Raw genomic sequence first — 18,557 nt, 5'->3', positions numbered from 1 at the left:
GATATACGTTGTCCAGGAGGGTACCGCGAGTCCGTAGAATAGGAAACGTTACCGTCTGTGATTGTTGGGCGTCACAGAAACAATGAAACCTTGCTCGAAAGTAGATGCTTGCAATACCTATTCTCTCCACACCCTTTCAGATGTGGCAAGCATGTCTTTCACAAGTCAATCGAGTTTCACGGATTTTTGTTACACGACCGAGAACGTCATCCCGTAGGCCTGCTGAACTGAGAGAAAGCTTGAAATTCACCAACACAGAGGGCCAACATCCCTTGCCTCCCGCTATCAGTCCAATCATATAGCGAAACGTTAGCGCATGACCGCGCTCGCATTAAAAGCTACTGCCTCAGAGGGCTTCAGCGTTTCTCTAAACAGGGAAGGATTTGAGCCTGCAGCGGCTTCTTCGCGCACGATGCCCAGGTTTCCCTTGGCGACGAGTCGAGAGCGCAAACCCAGCTCGAGCACCGCCGATACCGCCATCATCATCCAACGGCGCAACAGCATGTGGCATGCGATAGATGAAAAGAAAAGAGCGTCAGATGTAGAAAGGATAACATAGGCTCATCACAATGAGATGAAAAAAGGTTGCGCGCCGTTGCGTATCATCACCCGTATGCCTGATTTCTACATCTTTCGATGTCTCTTCCCGGGGTTGTTCACTTTCATTGCAGTTGGGTCATGACAAACTTCCAGTTTTTCTGCAATTAATCGCACGGTTCACATGCGGCATTGCAGGACTCTGCTTGCTTAAAGTCGTGCTTAAACTCGTTATTCCCCTTGTAATGTGGATTCTCACATGTGCTGAAACAGGTGGCGCGATTCTTGTGTCTTCTTCTTGATGTTGATATCTGGAACTAGCCGTGTCTCGATGCGATTATCTAGCATCTACTGATTGAGCGATATAAAAGCTGCTCTCATTCTATAGGGCAGCGTCTTCTTCAATGTGATGTTGCACAAAGCATGAACAACAACAATGCGCAGGTATCAGGTATCATAGACTGTGAAGTCCCAATCGGATGCGCGACAATTTCGTAGATAAATGGGGTCAGCATTTAATCAGGCGACATGCTTTCAAGCCCACAAGGTTCTCCGTATCCCTGTGGCGCTGGAGGGCACATGGGGTATAATATCTGCCCTGATATGGCGGACCAGGTCTCTCTCGTTCGCGAATGCACGGACAGGCGGCGTTCGAAAGATGCTGGCGCAGACGCGACTATATCGACGGCTGTGAATGATTGTTATGAATAGTTGAGGGCTGTGCATTCAGAGCGAAGAATGCATGTGTATCGCAAGAGTGTTCTTGGTGGTTGTGATAACCACTGAGCAAAAGGGGAGGTGCCGTTGGCCAACGACATGAGAGAGGAATGACTGGGAGTCATATGAAGGAATCAGCAGAGAAGGAAGCATCGCAAAGTGGGAATGAGCAGACGAGTTCAATGAAAGAGTTGAAGGAATCACCACAGTGGTGATGCCCGACCCTCACCGGCATGCAAGATATCGCGTACAAGTACCCCTATGTTTGGGACAAAACCCCTGTTAGAGCATGGCCACTGGGGGTCCAATTTCTCGTTCCATTTCATTTTTTTCGATTAGACCCAGATTTCGTCTCGCACCCGTCACATCCAATCCAATTCAAAATGAAACAAATTGGATTTTGGAATAGAACGAGGGAAATCTCAGTCCAAAACAGAAATTTTTGGACCTGAAATTTCCAGGTTCCAATCCATTTGCCATTGAACAGCAAGGACACCCATCGCTCCACAAAGCGCAACATCACCCGCTCTTGCGCCCATAATTCATCCACACTTCTCCTCTTGGCGCCATTTTTCGCCACACTCGACGGTCAAGCTTGCCAAGCACCATGTTCTCCCGCGAATATTGGGCTCTGCCTCGCGGCAGCAAACTTAAAATCGAAACCGCGACATAGCACCGGTTCACAAATGGCGCGCAATTGCGCGCTTTACAGCGCTAGTTCCAATGATACTAAAAAGATCGAAGCCGTGTAAAAGAGATCCAGCACATCTTGGCATGTATGTGACTAAACCCCTCCAACAAATTTGCGTAAACAGGAGCTCTCAATTCGCGAAGACCATTCAATGGGCGCGGGAAAAGGGTGGACGGAACGTGAGACAGTGGCAGCATGTCGCGCCTTCATTGCAGCATCTGAGGACCCGAGGTCAGGACGCAGTAAAAAGACGAACGTCTATGAGTCACAGGTACGGGAGGCGTTTGAAAAAATTGTCAGCAAGGAACGAAACAAATCCTCAAGCTTCATATATTACGAACGAACCGGAGACGCCATTATACAAAGGTACAAGAAAGCGCGATAGGCTTGCATCAAATTCGATGGCATTGTATTCGCGATAAAGGCACGTGGGCCAACAGGGTCACCCTCTGAACGAGATGTTGAGATAGCAGCTCTGCCAGTTTACAATGGAGACTCAACTATCGGAAACATGTACTCACACTTCAGTGACAGTTCTCTCGATTGCGGCACTGCATTCTCGTTGCGTGCAGCTCTCGAGTTTTTACGTGGTACACATGGCTAGGAGATGATCATATCGTGTCGTCAAAAAGCAAAAAAGGCGCGCCAATCTGAGGAAAGTTATCAAGTCTCGACCCAAAGTCGCCAGCCAGCCCTGAGCACCGAAGGTGATATTATTGATAATTGCACTCATATAGAATCTTTGGAATCACCGCAGAGCGCAACAACAGATGTGACCCGAAAATCTCCGGCGGCGAAACAACGCCCTGTTGGAAACAAGCGATCTCTGTAAATTACAAAGCAGGTTGCTGCACTACATCGTGGGGCAGACGAATTCGAAAAACTGGCGGAAGCGGCTCATAAGCAAAATAAACTTTCCGAAAAGTTTCTCGAAGTCGAACAGCAGCAGTCTTTAATCAAGCTTTTTTCAATGCCTGGCACAGATCCGGACACGCGAGAAACGTTTATGGAACTTCTGCAGAAACAGGCGTTGAAGACCTTGGAAGAAAAGAATGGGAAGGTCAAAAATGTTGCTCGGTCAGACATCGGCATGCATTCCACTTCTGTAATTACAGCTACTGAGCGCATCAATGAAATGCCGCTGCGCGGAGATGACGAGGATGAAGCCGGAAATGCACTAATTGCATTATCATCCACCACTGGTTGAAGCGGGGTCGAATAAAGTGGTTTCGAGTAATAGCTAACGCTTAAGCGTTAGCACGGGGAGTAAGAAACATCTTCGTCGCCACAAGCATTAACCTCCATTTGTATTTGTCACTCCTCTTCTTACTCCCTACTGATTTTCACATCATATGTATACATGTCCCTAGTCTCACCGTTTCCAAACACTCCACTCCGCTATTCATCTCACCATTCCGCTCAAACATCCTACACCCCAGCCATCGATTTCTTTCCGCACCGCTTCCTGTATCCTTCCACCTCCGTTGTCGCTCAAACATCCTACACCCCAGACGTCTATTTCTTTTTACTCCCTTTCCGCACCGCTTCCTGTAATCCTTCCCCCTTCGTTCTCATGACTGCAGAGTATCCATCTCTGTCATCCTCCTCACGACCCCTTCTCATGAGCACTGTCCCCTCGACATCCGCGCTATCCCCAACACGCTTCCCGTTACCCTCCAAAGCCTTTTCACATTCCTCCTCCCTTTCGAAAATCAAGACTCAACAAATCAAATCCTCCACCAGATATGCAACCCGATTCTTAAGACACTGTGTGAGGGCCATCGTTGTGGCATTGTTCCAGCATCTTGATGCGAGAGGAAGGTCTTGATGAGATGCATTACACGTGCCGCAACGGGCGTTCTGGTGGGGGCGTACAGTGTACATGGCAGTAATCGCGCGGGAGATATAGCATTGTGGAATGAGTGGGTAGAGCCAATGTGTTCACTCTGCGGAGCGGTCCGCTCCTTCTCCGGGAGAAGGAAACAGACAACAGTAATATACTGTGCGAGGGAGGAATCGCATTGAGCGATCTGATGCCAATCACGTACATTGTATGTGGAAAGAATGGATCAGCGACGGAACGTTTGCGCTGCGGAACGGCGATGATGGTGATTTATTCTCTTGCTTGCTCGATTGCTTACTTGCTTGCTTGCTTGATTGATTGCTTGGTGCTCTCCGGACGACCGACAACCGTCCCCAGTCCCCAGTCTCCAGTCCGTTGCCGCTAAGATACTGTACAGTACCATACGCTACAGTACACTACACACTCAACAGTAAACTTTTATTGTCCGCACCGCCTCCTTTCTTCTTCACCCTGCATGCATGCATGCAGGATGATGCATCGCGCATATACACATAATCCATTCATCCATCTATCCATCCATCCACACTACACTTCACCAGATACACTACACTTGCCCTGTAGCACATAGATACTACTGTACCCGTCGCCAGTACACCACACCACACTACACTACACTACACCATCCATCGCATCTCCCCAATTCGCGCTTACCGCAGCACCGCGCGCAGAGTAGAGACACCCACCTTCTCTTCTCCCACATATCAATCTCCAACACACACACACACATACACACACACGCTCAATTCACCTCTCCCTCTCAAGTGTCCCGTCCAACCACATACACACATACACACACACACACATACCGCTCTAGTCTACTCCTCCTCTAGAGTCCCCTCCTTCCTTTCTCCACACATCCCTCCCTCTCCCCCTCCCCCTCCACCATCACCACCACCACCATGCTTCTTCGTCCCCACTCTCTGCCCCTGTTGCTGTTACTGCCGCAGCTGGCAACCCTCTCCGCCCTCTTCGTCCAAGCAACACCACCAACACCACCATCAACCCCAACACTGCCATCCGCCTACCTGCGTTCCAACGTCGCCGCATGTCCCTGCAACCTATTTCCGTTCTCGAACGATGTGGGGATGATTGGGGTGGTGGAGTTATTGGGCGGGAGTGTGATGTGTGTTGAGACACGGGTAATGTCTTTGGAAAAGGCTGGGGATTAAGGTGGGCAGAGGACAGTAGACAAGCGTGACGCAGCTATGCATATAGGTTATCACTGATATTGTGATGGCGGGCGTAGACGACTGGTTTGTGTGAAGAGAGCATAAGGTTTGTGTCGGTCTTGGAGGTTCGAAGGGGGTAATTGAGATTGAGAGAGTTCCACAGGCTGATGGATCGAGGTGAAGGAGGAACAATGGGTGCCAGGAGCGAGGATGTGTTAATAGTGGTGTGGTGATGGGAGGAGACGGTTATTGTGTGTGGTGATTGAGGTTTCGGTTGGTTCTGGTGTTTTCGCAGTTGAAGCGAAAGCGCTCTTGGGATTTACGCCACCTCTCCGTGCACCCTCCATATGTGTTCAATTAATGCATTTCTCAGCTTTCGATGAAGTCTCTTGATCTTCACGTCATCGGAGATATTTGTCAGCGACTCCAATCTCCGTTCCACAGTTTGATCTCGGTTTGGTTCCAAGACAATATCTGATTCGTCATTTTCTTCTCTGTAGAGCGCACCCCATCAATTCCGTCACTTGCGTACGTATCCTTTCTAGCCTCTACAGTCATATTGTGTAGTATGACACAGGCCTTTGCAATCATCCGCATCTTATCAACTGACCACAGCTCCGATGCCATAAATAAGTCTTTGTATCGACGAAAAAGAACCTCAAAGACTCTTTCAACGGATCTACGCATACCTTTTTGCAGACGTCTGAAAGTTTTTGTTTTGTTGCTGTTATCATCTTGTACAGTCTTAATAAAAATCTTCCAGTCGGGGTATATTCCATCCGTCAAATAATAAAACCATGTGAAAAGCTTGCCGTCAATAATGTATGATAGATTGACTTGAGGAAAGGCACCGCAAAGCACATTAGAGAAATGAGAGCTCACTTCCAGAATATTGAGATCATTGTAAACACCAGGTAGTCCGAACTGAAATGACCATATCCAAAGATCGGTGTCGCAAATTACTTCCATGCGCAGAGTTATAACGCCTTCCTTCCCAGTCATTAGCCCTTGCAGAGCCTTTGGACAATTCTTCCACGTCCATCCGGCGCAGTCTAAACATCCAATGCACCCAGGGAAGCCCCTCTTATTGAATTCTCTTTCAATTTTCCCAATATCAGACGCTGTTGGTTCTCTCAGGTATTCATCTTCAAAGCAGTCTATCACTGCTTTGCAAAACTCCTCCAAGCACAAAGAAGCTGTCGTTTCGGAAACATTGAAAAGGTCGTCTGAAAGATCTGCAGGGATACCATACGCAATTTGTCTTTGGGCACAAAGCACTTTCACAAGCGGTAAAATGCCAAAGCGACCAGTGGCATCTGGACGAAGACCCTGCCTAAAGTAGCTCGAATTGCGAACAACCGCATTGAAGACGCGATTGAATGTCATGCGAGGCATCCTGAAACGAGTCACGAATGACTCCTCGTCTTGCTAGGTTCCGTACTGAGATGTTCCCGGACGGATCTCATCCCCAGGCCAAAAGTATTTTCGCATATAGTAGCTGTGTGTTGCTGCAAAATCACATAGTTTGTTCGGGCACTTTCCCGGAAGAGACCCGCCGCTCTGTTGCTTCATGTTGACATGCAGCATTGACAGGTTAATCATCCGGAGCCAGGTAGCGGCAGCGAAATCGTCCTCCTCCCGTATTGTAGATTCTTCCAGGTGCTCTCGAGCGCCTGCCATGTTCTGCTTGTTAGGGCACGCTAAAGGATGGGGCCAGACTGTGTGAGTAACAACGGAGGTGCGCGGATCGATGTTTTGTGGGGCAGCCCAGCGGATCACGATTTTTTGTGCAATGATCTGGCCACTAGCCATTTTGGAGTGAAGCACGGGTGGGAATATTGCTCACTCCCCTCCAATCCAATTTGAGCTGGAATTGGACCCGAATCAATCAACAATTTTGAGCCACTAAATCGTTTACACGTTTAGTAGTTTTTGAATTGGACCCAGGCATGAGTGGCCATGCTCTTACAGAGACAAACAAAAAATGTCAAATTTTAATCAAATTAAAGATCAAGGTTTAGATAAGACGCCCTACTGGTCATTCCAAGCAATATATCTTCGCCACTGAGCACTCTGCTGCCAATGAGGAACTGCCATCTCCTCCCGAGCCACCCAAACTATGCCCGAAAAAATCAAGGGCGGGCATTTCTAATTTGTTCGAACACAGTGACCGGAATAGTGTCAGAAACCCGCCTTTTCGCCTCTTCCATAATCGTATGGAGCAACCTTATTGTTCTCATCGCTCACACTAGCCCCTGCTGATGCTGAGCGATTTTCGCGCCGTGATTTGCATCAAAAAAATATCGGTGAAACCAGATTTCATGAGGAATTTGTCCCGATTCAAGGGGCATTTTCCCCAAAAGGAGTCTTTCTGAACCGTTCGTCAAATGAATCCCCCAAAATGACGCCAGTTCTTTGTCCTCTTTCTGCGGTTTGGCAAGATTGCCTTGGATATGCCGCAGACAATGACGTAGAAACTGAAAACAACAGGTTACGGGAAGTAATTTTTTCTTTAAAAACGCCGTACTGTCCCAAACATAGGGGTACCCCCTTGTAAAGAAGTCATTGTTCGATAGATAGAGAGAGAGAGAGAGAGAGAGTCCCTTGCAGTGCGTCGTCCTCTCTCGAATGAAAGTTGTATTCAATGTAGTACCCTATGATGAAGGTGGAAGGACATCTCCCAGGCACAGGCAACGGAAGGTCGCCGAACGCACGTCACCAGCGCAGCGCCCGTTGCGCAACTCACAGTCACAAGCCACCGACGCGGGTGTGCCCTGACGCATGCCTCGTGCGGCAAAAAACGAGAGGCTCTTTAATCTATTGATCCGACACGAACGAATCGATCTGGGAGATATTCAAGGACGCGTGTCACCCATCAATTGATCAATTGCCCCGTGATGCAAAATATTCGCACCTCATTGGTTACAGCAAATGCACAACTCCGCATGCGCTGTCCCCTGGCCCGCGATCAAATCCGTCAACTACAAAATGTGTCTCCACAGGCGGCCAAAAAACCCAGGACGACCTTCGCTCTCCCCGCCATCACTTCCTTGCCGCGCCCCCAACTCTGCAGCCATGTCGAAGGGCCGGGAGCTCAATGGCCACCTAGAGCACAACTCGGAGCAGCTGGCCGACTTCCTAGCCTCTAAGGAGCGCCTCACCGAGCGCATTACGGGCGCTCGCGCTGACATTCATACGCTGCGTTCGCACGTCGCTGTTTCGCGGAAGGAATTTGACTCCCAACTCGAGCATTTGCGCAAGCAGGTCACCCCCTTGCTCCCAGCGGAGCAAGCTGTGTCGAAAGCGCCACACGCACCGCCGTCAACGCCAGCTGGCTGAACGGCAAGGGTGACGTGCATGTACTTGTAAGTTTGAGGGCGTGGAGATGCAAAGGAATTGCTTTTGCGTGTCAATTGAAGGCAAGCTGCTGTATTGTGTTGTAACGATACCGTTGTATGCATATTGTTTGGAGTTGGGTTCAGGCCATCTCGGCCGCCGCCGATTCATGGGTGGCCCTGTGTTTCTTTATAGTTTACTAGTCGATAATACAATACGTCTTACTTGTACAGAACACCCCTCAAACCGCCATCTTCATCGCGATCTTCTTGTGCGGACGGTACCCCTCAAGTGTCAAGTCTTCGAACGAAAAGTCTTCAATCTCCCCCCGCTCCCTAATGCTCAGTTGTGGAAACGGCCTGGGCTTCCTCTGTACCTGTTCCCTCAGCGCCTCCACATGGTTGTTATAGACATGGGCATCCCCTAGCGTATGTACAAAGTCCCCTGGCCTCAAACCAGTCACTTTTGCAATCAAGCACGTCAGCAGCGCGTAGCTCGCAATGTTGAACGGCACGCCGAGGCCCATATCGCAACTACGCTGGTACATCTGGCATGAAAGCTCGCCATTCGCAACGTAGAACTGCGCCAGCAGATGGCATGGTGGTAGCGCCATCTGGTCGGTCGCCACGGGGTTCCACGCAGACAGGAGGATCCGCCGATCATTCGGGTTGTTCTTCACTGTATCGATCACCTCCTTCAGCTGATCTCTCCCCTTTCCTGCATAATCCGCGTGCATATCTGTGTATTCCGCCCCAAAGTGCCGCCATTGAAACCCATACACTGGACCCAGGTCGCCCACCTCCCTCTCCGGAAACCCGCGCGTATCCAGAAACTCTCTCGACCCGTTCCCGTCCCATATATGCACACCCTTTTTGGCGAGCTTGTTTGAATCGGTGCTTCCCTGGATAAACCAGAACAACTCCTCTGCCACGGCGCGCCAAAACACCCGCTTCGTCGTCAATAGCGGAAACGAGTGCCGCAAATCGAAGCGCATTTGTGCGCCGAACACGGATATCGTCCCCACACCGGTACGGTCCCCCTTGCTTACTCCACGCTCCAGAATGTGTCGCACTAGGTCCAGGTACTGCTCCTCCTCGTGTGGTGGGCATACAACAGCCCTTGACGACGGCTCGTCATCGGGCGAGACCCTGACGTACTCCTTGATGCGGTACCTTACGCCGCTCTCCTCGATATCCCCAGATACGGACAATAAACTAAATGCCGGCTCCTTGGCCAGATCTACCGGAAAGAACCTGTCTGCCTTGAACTCTTTGTCGATTTCGGTGTAGTAAACCCTTTGTGACCAGGCTGGGATTTTAATTGCCTCGCGGTAAACGCTCTCCCCTCCAATGACAAAGCAATTCTCCACTCCCTTGCTCTTGAGGAGCTCTTCCGCTGCGTCGAAGGAGCCCGCAATGAGGACGTCATCAGGCACCAGCAATTCCGGGCGGGAGCGTCGCGACAGCACTACGTTGAGCCTCCCAGGCAGAGGACGGACGGCTTCCGGGAGAGATTCGTACGTGGCGGCGCCCATGAGCACGGCAGCGCCCAGTGTGAGGGTCTTGAAGTTGCGAAGGTCGCTCGGTAACCGCGGCCACGGCAGAGCGCCTGCCAGTCCAATGCCGCGCGAAGGGCTACATGCGGCCAGGATGAGGCTCGTGGAAAGAGGGGGTTTGGAAATCATCACATGAAGTTTGGGCTTGCGCAAATGGTGACGGGATGTGGGAATTGGGGAGCGGAGAGGTTGGTAGAAATGGCGTACGAAGGCTTGACTTGGGCAAGTTTGCATAGATTTGGGGAGGAGGTGGAGCAGTAGGAGGATTTATGGCGGGAACGTTTTCGCGCCAATTTTGTGTAACCTCCGTGGCACTCTCAGCCTTGACGGGCTGCTACCTCAAAGGGCAGAAACTTGGCAGCTCAGTGGAACCGTAGTCTCCTTGATGCTGCCAGGGGGTTGCAGGTTAGGTTATGTGGTGATAAAGCAAATCAAAACGCAACGGAGGAATCTAGGATCTGGTGAGCAAACTGTCCCTTCCGAATTTTTTTTTTGCTCAGAGATTCGAAAGAGCTGCCACAGGGCAACTGACTGTAGCAGTTGTTTATAGAGGTGAGATAAGTGGACCTGTCTGTCTGAGATATATCATCCTGGCGAAATCCTCGCTGGAAGCGTTCACTAGTTTGCCACAGCTCAGTTCACCTGGCTAATCGCTTCCCACACAAGTCAGAGAGCACTTTTCACGTGCCTGTCGACGTGGCCTGGGACAAGCCTGCCGAAGTTTTTCTGTTCCTGCCCCTCTATTCTTTTGAACACATTACCTCCGCAAGCCCCTCTACCGCCTCTGTATTGTTCATGTAAGGCGGCCACCTACTCCCGATGGGCAACCCCCTCCCCCCCTCTCATACTGCCAAACTATTGCACATTTGGCGGCCTCTCACTCTGACAACCGTACTACACATACTAGAGATCCACGAGCTGCATGCGGTGGAAGCGTCGGCGTTTAGGATAGGCTGGAGTCGACTGGGCATGTGTTACGGAGGGAAATGTACTCGGAGGGTTTATAACAGAAGTCATGGAGCGGGATTTTAATGGTGGCAGTGGTCTGGTGGTCGTAGACATGCGGATTGTGTATGGTGTGTTATGCGCAGATTCCGTGTTCTACATCGGCAATTCATGATGCCAATGCTTTGCAAATGTTTGTTCTTGTAGGCCTGTTTTACTCGGACAACACTTCACTTGTCCTCGAGCGATGCCACGTTTAGGTCTAAAATAGCTACGAGTAGGTCTCAGCTCTTAATCATAAAATTTGAGAAGGTGCCTCCCCTAGTTGCTCATGAACAAAGGCCCAGACCACACCTCACAAATCTACATGTCCAGTGCGTAGAGAAAAGTATCCACGACATTTTCTCACACATCTGAGATGCTCCCCTATTCGCCGGAATCTCAGCCCCCATTGTACACAGTGCAAAATCCCTTGAAGGCCTTGGGTCATATACGAGGTAGTTACCCGAGGGTGACAATTGATCAGGTCCTAGGTCGGAGATTCGCCTGCCGTGACACCAAATGCTGACCATACCGGTGCCCGGGTTGTGCCCGTTGTATTAACTGATTGTATTGCTCTGTGTGTAGGATGGGCAACGGATCAGAGGAACAATTTTAAATGGAGAGCCGAAGGTAGCAGCTAGACCAGACTTGCTCACAGCGTTGGCTATGGAGACTGTGTGCAAAAATAGTGACCAAGGCTAGACTAGAGAGGCAAGTTTCATGCTGAGTACGTTGCTCAGTTTGAGCTGAATTGGCTTTCGAGCAATTTTGCTTTAGACACCATAGAGATTCTTTCTTTCGCCCATTAACGTATTCGAGACATTCTGAACCTGTCAAAGAACTTCAACCCCCGTCTGTCTCCGAGCCCTCTTTTGACGTGGAGAATAGGTCTATGCGTGGCTTTCAGACAAGTCCTACCTACTGGAGACGAGAATGGGTGTTGTTGAAAAGCAGTGGTCTGGTTGTTATATCTCCAAAAATCTTGTCAAAACATATAAAACGGTTGTCTGGGAGTTAGTCGCACCACATGATCCACCCATACATGACCAGAATGTGTGGCTTCTTCTAAAACTAAAGTTATTGTCCAAAGTTGACTCGTATATACCGGAGGTCGTAAAAGCGGATACTACTGAAATCTCATAGGCAGTGTCAACTTTCCGCTAGATGCACAGTGCTTCTTCCTCAAATGGCGTGGGAACGGGAATCCATTATAAATGCTTTAACTCTCATTTTTGATTTCCTGAGAGATGGAGACTGTCATTCTGTTTATGCTGATCGGTACTGAGCATGTCCCATCGATACCGAAGATAATTGCTTTGGCTTCAAAGGAAATAGCTGCAATGTTCTGGTACGTACAATAGAGAGCACTGATTCCATGCGGTGAGTTTCGTTAAGGTGGACGGTGTTGCCCAGAGAGATTGACATATTATTTGTGGAATATTTGAACTGATATTACAAGTTGAGCAAGCACTGTGCAGACCATCACTCTCCGTTGCTGTACGCAATAGGGATTCTCGCAGGTGGTTTCATGCTTTGATTCTGTTGAGGGGAGGTGCTTCCGCTTGCAACAAAAACGCACAATTCGGACCTATTCGGACCTATTTACAACACAAAAGTCCATTTCACCTCTTGATCACCCATTTCCAAAGGGCCATTTTCAAAGGGCCATTTTGCGTTTAGGGGGCGATCAGGTGCATTTTTGAAGTGATCCGGGCCATTTTGGCCCCCCCCCCCCCCCCCCCCCCCCACCCCCCCAAACGCAACATTATCTCAAAACATAAACACAACTAGAATATAACTCACCAAGATGTAGCCGGAAACCCTGCCTTGCAAGATCTTGTTTTAAACTGAGCTTCAAACCAAACCACTGGAGCACCATTTTTGCAGTTATGCGAATGTACTGTTTAAAGATACTAACCGATGGTCTTCAGTACTATTTCCTTAACGGGATTGTTTTCGGAAGTAGCATCTCGCAGAACGCCGGGATAGCAGCTTTGAATACGCAGAAATTAAGAATAGTCTGTAGTTCCTTTTTAAACTGGCCTTTTGGTTTCGAAGCTATTTACATGCGGTTTTAAGGTGGTTTAAAAAAAGAGTCTTTTCCAGACACAACTAAAAACGACCAGGAAGAACATGAAGTTCTCACAAAGTTCTTTCTGGTCCCAAGGCAGAAGTCAAGTACGTTCGCGGGGGTACCGTTTCTCTCTTGTCGAGGAAGCGCAAGTCAAGAAAAAATATGTCGAAAAGTGTCCGCATAAGAGAACAATGGTCCGATAGACACTAGGAGTTTGTCTACTTCCGAGAGCAGGTTTGAAGAGTAGTCATATGTACAAAGCATTGCGAAGCTAGCTGCTCGAGCAATACATACTTTACAACCTGTTCAGTGCTGGTGCGATCCTGTACAAGTTCCCTTCCGCACCGGCTATAAATATTAAAGTCTTGACCGTGGTCATGACTGCCTCTTCCCCTTCTGTCCATGCGAGGCATCGTCAAGGCGAGCCCCCAAATGCGCCAGCACTCCGTAAGACTCGGCTGTCCTGCGCAATTCCGCTTGTCGAGGTCCATTTTCTGAGCCTCTTTCGCCCTCAGTCCGGACTCCTCCGAGCACCGCGACATCACCTCTGCGGCCCTTCTCTCCGCCTGATCCCTCCACGCCAAGTTTTCCCGCAGGGATTGATCGAAACACGGGCACCGGTGTAGATCGCAACGGTGGGAATTTCATATCGAAAGTCTTGCGTCCCTCGATTTTCTTTGAGTCTGTTTCCTCATTTGATTCCGTTCCATTGGGATGATCCCTGCCTATGTACTCGTTGATCGCTCCATTCGCCCTGGAGCTATGTTCTGCTAAGTTGGGACTGGCCATCGAAGTACGTAATTTTCCTTCGCAGACCTTATCAGACGGGCTGTGCGTCACTTCCTTCGGAAATACTGAAGGGCTATTTTGTCTCTGCCTCTTGGTTTCACGTCGGTCGCGGTCACCATGAGATGCACCAATGTGTTTCACCGACACTGACCTTTTTTCTGAGGACCTTTCTAAATCGTTCGTCTCCTCCCCTGGCAGTTCATCAACGGATGCTGATCGACGAGGTCTCTTTTTCTCGCCCTTTGTCTTTGTTGAATCGGACGGCAGACCGTTTCCCACTTCATGCGCAACCTTCTTCCAGTATCCTTTGACTTGGGTAGGCGTCTTCGGTGACATCAGATGAGCAATCCTTTTCCAATCACGGCCGTATCGTTTAAACAACTGTCTGAATTGCTCTCCTTCTTCTGACGTCCATGTACTTGTCTTGCTCTTCCGCGACTCGGTTTCTCCGTCTCTGCGCCTATTAGCATCCTTCGCTGTCCTGTATTCCATATTCGAGATCTGCACTTGATGGGCGCTGTTCTGGGCCGTAGGAGAGCTGCCTTTTCCGTGCGCTGCCGTGCTGGCGGAGGGTGTAAGTTTGGGCAAATGCACTGCATGGGTGAGCGCTAATTCATCGATTTCCCGCGCACTCATATTTCGGCGAAGTCTGCGGTGCGAAGAGGACGGTGAAGACCGAGGTGACGGTTGAGGGGAAGTTCGGGGCGACTGCCGCAAGGAAGGACTTCGCCAGCGAGGCAAGACCGTCAGTCTTGGATACGAAGAGTTGTCAAGGCCTTGACGAAGTTTGCGTCTATTCTTTCGGTAAAATTCGCGGTAGTGTGTGGAGGACTTGCCCTGGATTTCCATTTCTGCGGACACCTTCTTCCAGTCAGTTCCGTACATGGCGATGACTCTTGAAAATTTCTCAATATCGATGTCAGATACATCCAACTTCCCGTACTCCCCCATGATTCGCTTCTTAAACATCATCTTCATTGATTGCAACTGAGCTTTGTCGATATGAGCGTTCCCGCGACTGCCTCCAAGATCCATCAACTCAGAACTGTGGCCTCTGTCAAAGCTAGAACTAATAACGAGGCTGTTGGCTGACAAAAACGCCCTGGTTTGCTCTTCGACGACTTCATCTGATTCAAAGCAGAGCCTCTTCTTCGCAAGGTTCACTATATGGGATCGCAAAATGCCCTTCCTCTTCATACCAGACGATTCCTTCGCCAACTGCTTCAGGCCGAGATCAAGCTTGTTCATGTAGTAGAACTGACTGCACTCTCGTGTCGATTTATGTTCGAGAAAGCTTGCAATCTTTCGAAAGTTTTTTGAGTAAACTATGAATTTCTCAAGAAAAACAAGCTTCTCCTTAAAGTACCACGGGTTCACATGCTGCGAAGCAGTAAAATCTGCAATAGGATCCTCAACAAAGACCGAGCCGTTGTCACATGGCACAAAGGAACAGTTTTGATCAGGAATTTCCGCAAGAGTCTTCGACCAAATGTCCTTCGAGCCGGGAGTGCCCCCTGCTGCCGCAATCTCAGCTAGCAATGCGTCTACCTCTGTGTTGCTATTGAGGTGTCCATTTGCGCTCAGCGAGGGAAACAATTTCGTACTCGTCCGCCCTGAACTTGTACGTGACGTTAAGAGTGCAGAATGGCCCTTGGTGCGAAGAACAAGAAATCGGTCTCGTTCCTTCGTCGCTTCTCGCTTTTCTCTTGACTTTTTGTCTCGAGCAGACTTCAGTTTGCGAAGCCAAGAGTCCCTCAAGCTTACGTACTCCCGGCGAAGTGCCCGATTTCTGGCATCCGCCTCAATTTTTCTCTTCCTCACTTCACAAGACACAGCGGCGAATACTTTTCGTGAGACAACTGGCAACGTGGTCTCGAAATCCTCCTTGATGCTCTGCAGGCCTCGGTCAGGATGACTGCAAACGGGTCGCAGAGCTGCAGATGCGGCAGCTGCTTTGGCATGATTTTGAACAACGATAAGTCGCAACGCCGCCTGTGAAGGATCCGTAGACACACTAGGTCGGAAGTCATCTTGGAGATCAGCACCTGCCGCAATTTGCTTCGCAATTGCAAACATGGTCCCCAAGTCCTCGCTCATAGTAATCGCTGCGGGGACTCGTTCAGGACTTGATTCCACCTTGACAGATGACATAGACTTGAAAGTCCGCAGAGGTATGAGTTTGTGCTCTACTTCGGTTATTCTCTTGTCAATCCCATGTATTGCTTGAATCAGGCTGTCGCTTTCAGGCATGCCTTTCCCCAATTGCGTGGCGGGTTCCAGGTATTTCCAAACTGCTGAATGAGGCAGGCTGAGAGAGCTAAGCGGTTTGGAGGTTCCCTCCGCATCATTCTTACGTGCGCGGGCTCTCGGGGAAGACCGGAGCAGAGACATTGCTGAAGCTGGCACAGAAACGGGACCATGACAACTCGCCCCGTTGTCAGCTTCATTTGGATGCTTCTTGGGGTCAGTAGTGGACGTCACAGGTCGTAAGAGCGAGCGCAGATCTGGCAGAGGATCTGGAGACGTAACAGGCTTGCCGACCGCAGTGGATGAGGGGGTCAAGCCGGAAGACAAAATTGAACGAAGATTCAGACTTGGGAGCGCCGGGGCCTTGAGTAAAGGGCTGTGGCGTTCCACTGGTTTCTTTTCTTGCGGGGGTGAACCAGGTGCCGGCTTCAACCGTTCTGACTTGTTCTCTACCTTCTCTGTTTGGGCGCCTTTTCTCACGTCGAAAGCTTTGTGCTGAGCGACTGCAGGTTCATCAACTTTTGCACGCGAACGTGATGCATGCAATGCCCTGACTAGTGTTTGCGGAGTACTCCTTGAGTCTCTAGTCGATACTATGGTGGGCTCGAGAGGTTTTGTTCCTGTTAGCACCGGTATCGAATGAGTCTTTGGCTTTGGTGGAGGTGGCGGTGTAGAAGCTGGTGGAGTGAGGCGTTCCCGCAGTGGCATTCTGTTCGGGCTTGCTGCTCGTGGGTTTAAAAGCTTTGATAGGCTCTGAAGGCCTTCTTTCCAGACTTCGGACTCCTTCGGGACGTCGGTACCGTCTGGTAAGCTCTTGCTGTTTGCAGATATACCTTCAATATTTGTTGCGATTCCGACAGCCGCATTCCCCAAGGTGATAGGCGGGACATACCGCTTTGTTTGAGAGGATACAATGGCGGCTGTCTCCTGAGAACCTTGTCGCAACTTTGCAGTGGATAGCACCCTTCTCGCTGCCTCGCTTGTGAGCATTGTCTTTCGTTCGACGAAACCTCGCGAAAAGTGGCTCGACGGTTCCCTTTTCAGGGCTGCAGCCGGGTTGCGATCGGCTAAACTCATGTTTGTAATGGCTCTATCTCTCGAGATACGTTGTAGAGGCTTTTGACTGGCAACTCTGGCCTTCGCGATAGGCGCATCCGTTCGGCATTTCGAAGGTACGTTCTGTTTTTCGCTGAGAGGAAACGAATTTCCGTCAACTAAGCCGCCCGAGGCACGCTTTCCGATATCCTGATTACCACTTCTCTCCGTACTGAATGACTTCAACTCAGGCGCCGTACTCTTGCCAAACCTGCGCATTCTCTCGACGGGTATTGGAAGATCCCGAACAGACCTTTCCTTTTCCCATTGCGTCCCACTCCCGTCGTTGGCCATCGCACCATTACATTGCGTCGTAGTCGACGTTCTGGCCTCGCCGTTAGGTCGTCCGTCGTTCGATGTTCGTCCCCCAGCCGCAGTGCTCTTGTTCGAAAATGAGTCCGCGGCCGGGCTTCTAGACCAATCCCCATGTCCTGGTGGCAGCATTGGCTTCTTCTTGCCAGGAAGTTGTGGTGTACTCCCTAACGCAAGCGGGCGTTGTACCCGTTCCGTTTGTGCGGTAGCATCAAACTCAGAGGACCTCGGTGACTTAGCGTGGAACCGCGGCGAAGCCCCTGTCTGCCATTTAGCGGGTGGAAAATTTGCCGACGGTTTAGTGGACGGCAACGACGACGGTGCGGAAACATCGGTCCTGAGCGCGGCGCTCCCTCGCTCCGCATGAGTGAAACCCATGCGTGACAAAATCGGGGACTCTGGCTTGGACGGCATGCCCCTATTCGCCCCTCCGAGGGGCACATGCCGTCTGATTTTCCTCTTGAGCGGCTTATGAATCCTAGACGTATGCCTGAACCAGGGACCGTATGGCGGCTCCCCCCTCCCTGAGCCGGGTTCCGTAGCCTGGCGCCGCGAGTCCAACTCGTCGCGGTGCGCCGGCAAGTCTGCGCGGTAAAAGGGCCCAGGCACCCCTCGGTACGGAACGTGGTGCTCTGAGGGGCCGCGATGGGGGCGGTGGTCGGACCGCGGGGGTCCAGACTCTATGCGGGACTTTGGGGGAGGGGGCCGCGACGAACCGTACGGCTCGGGGCGGTAGGGAGGTCGATCGGGAGAGTCGATGCGGTGCGAGGGGCCTGGCTTTCCTCGATAGGGGTGATCGGTGTGATGGTGCTGGTCCGGGCGTGGAGGGTCCGTTGGGCGTTGATCGGGACGATGTGGGTCATGGCGATGGGAATCCAATCGAGAAGAGTCGGGGCGGTGTGAGTCCGGGCGTTGGGTGTCGGGGCGAAGGGAGCCGCTCGGCGAAGGCGAGCGGCGGGGGTCCAGTCGGAGCGAGTCCGGGCGAGAATGGTCGAGGCGACGCTGGTCCAATCTTTCCCTGTCGGTTTGATGTGGGTCTCCGCGAAGCGCGTCGTCCCTATGCAGAGGGGCGTCGGAGCGGCGCGGCGGCGGGGTTCTTGGGGGGGAGCGAAGGCGTCCTTGGAGGCTGCGGGAAAGCGGCGGCGGGGCGTGGTTGTGGTAGTTGGTGTGGTGGGGATGCGACT

At 50.9% G+C, this 18,557-nt stretch overlaps 4 protein-coding genes; 2 read left to right on the top strand and 2 right to left on the bottom strand.

Moving 5' to 3' along the window:
• Positions 1-7,909: 7,909 nt before the first annotated feature.
• Positions 7,910-8,546, top strand: CHC_T00002028001 (hypothetical protein). XM_005712986.1 is given in 2 exon segments: positions 7,910-8,317; positions 8,318-8,546. 1 exon segment carries the CDS (start codon positions 7,910-7,912, stop codon positions 8,315-8,317), a length of 408 nt encoding a protein of 135 aa, XP_005713043.1. The 3' UTR covers positions 8,318-8,546.
• Positions 8,547-8,555: 9 nt separating this feature from the next.
• On the bottom strand, positions 8,556-10,103 carry CHC_T00010030001 (bifunctional dihydrofolate reductase (DHFR) and thymidylate synthase (TS)). Its single transcript, XM_005712985.1, has one exon. It carries the CDS (start codon positions 10,101-10,103, stop codon positions 8,556-8,558), a length of 1,548 nt encoding a protein of 515 aa, XP_005713042.1.
• Positions 10,002-10,130, top strand: CHC_T00002026001 (hypothetical protein). The gene has a single exon (XM_005712984.1). It carries the CDS (start codon positions 10,002-10,004, stop codon positions 10,128-10,130), a length of 129 nt encoding a protein of 42 aa, XP_005713041.1.
• Positions 10,131-12,911: 2,781 nt separating this feature from the next.
• Positions 12,912-16,956, bottom strand: CHC_T00002025001 (hypothetical protein). XM_005712983.1 is given in 2 exon segments: positions 12,912-13,305; positions 13,306-16,956. 1 exon segment carries the CDS (start codon positions 16,954-16,956, stop codon positions 13,306-13,308), a length of 3,651 nt encoding a protein of 1,216 aa, XP_005713040.1. The 3' UTR covers positions 12,912-13,305.
• Between the last annotated feature and the right edge of the window lie 1,601 nt (positions 16,957-18,557).

The sequence above is a fragment of the Chondrus crispus genome, genomic scaffold, assembly GCF_000350225.1.
Source record: "Chondrus crispus Stackhouse genomic scaffold, scaffold_122, whole genome shotgun sequence".
NCBI lineage: Eukaryota > Rhodophyta > Florideophyceae > Gigartinales > Gigartinaceae > Chondrus > Chondrus crispus.
This window is presented reverse-complemented; position numbering and strand designations above follow the sequence as displayed.

Bases quoted from the DNA above. Each gene is read 5' to 3' on its own strand.
- CHC_T00002028001 (XM_005712986.1), top strand. From the start codon at position 7,910: ATGCACAACTCCGCATGCGCTGTCCCCTGGCCCGCGATCAAATCCGTC.
- CHC_T00002026001 (XM_005712984.1), top strand. From the start codon at position 10,002: ATGAAGTTTGGGCTTGCGCAAATGGTGACGGGATGTGGGAATTGGGGA.
- CHC_T00010030001 (XM_005712985.1), bottom strand. From the start codon at position 10,103: ATGCAAACTTGCCCAAGTCAAGCCTTCGTACGCCATTTCTACCAACCT.
- CHC_T00002025001 (XM_005712983.1), bottom strand. From the start codon at position 16,956: ATGCTCACAAGCGAGGCAGCGAGAAGGGTGCTATCCACTGCAAAGTTG.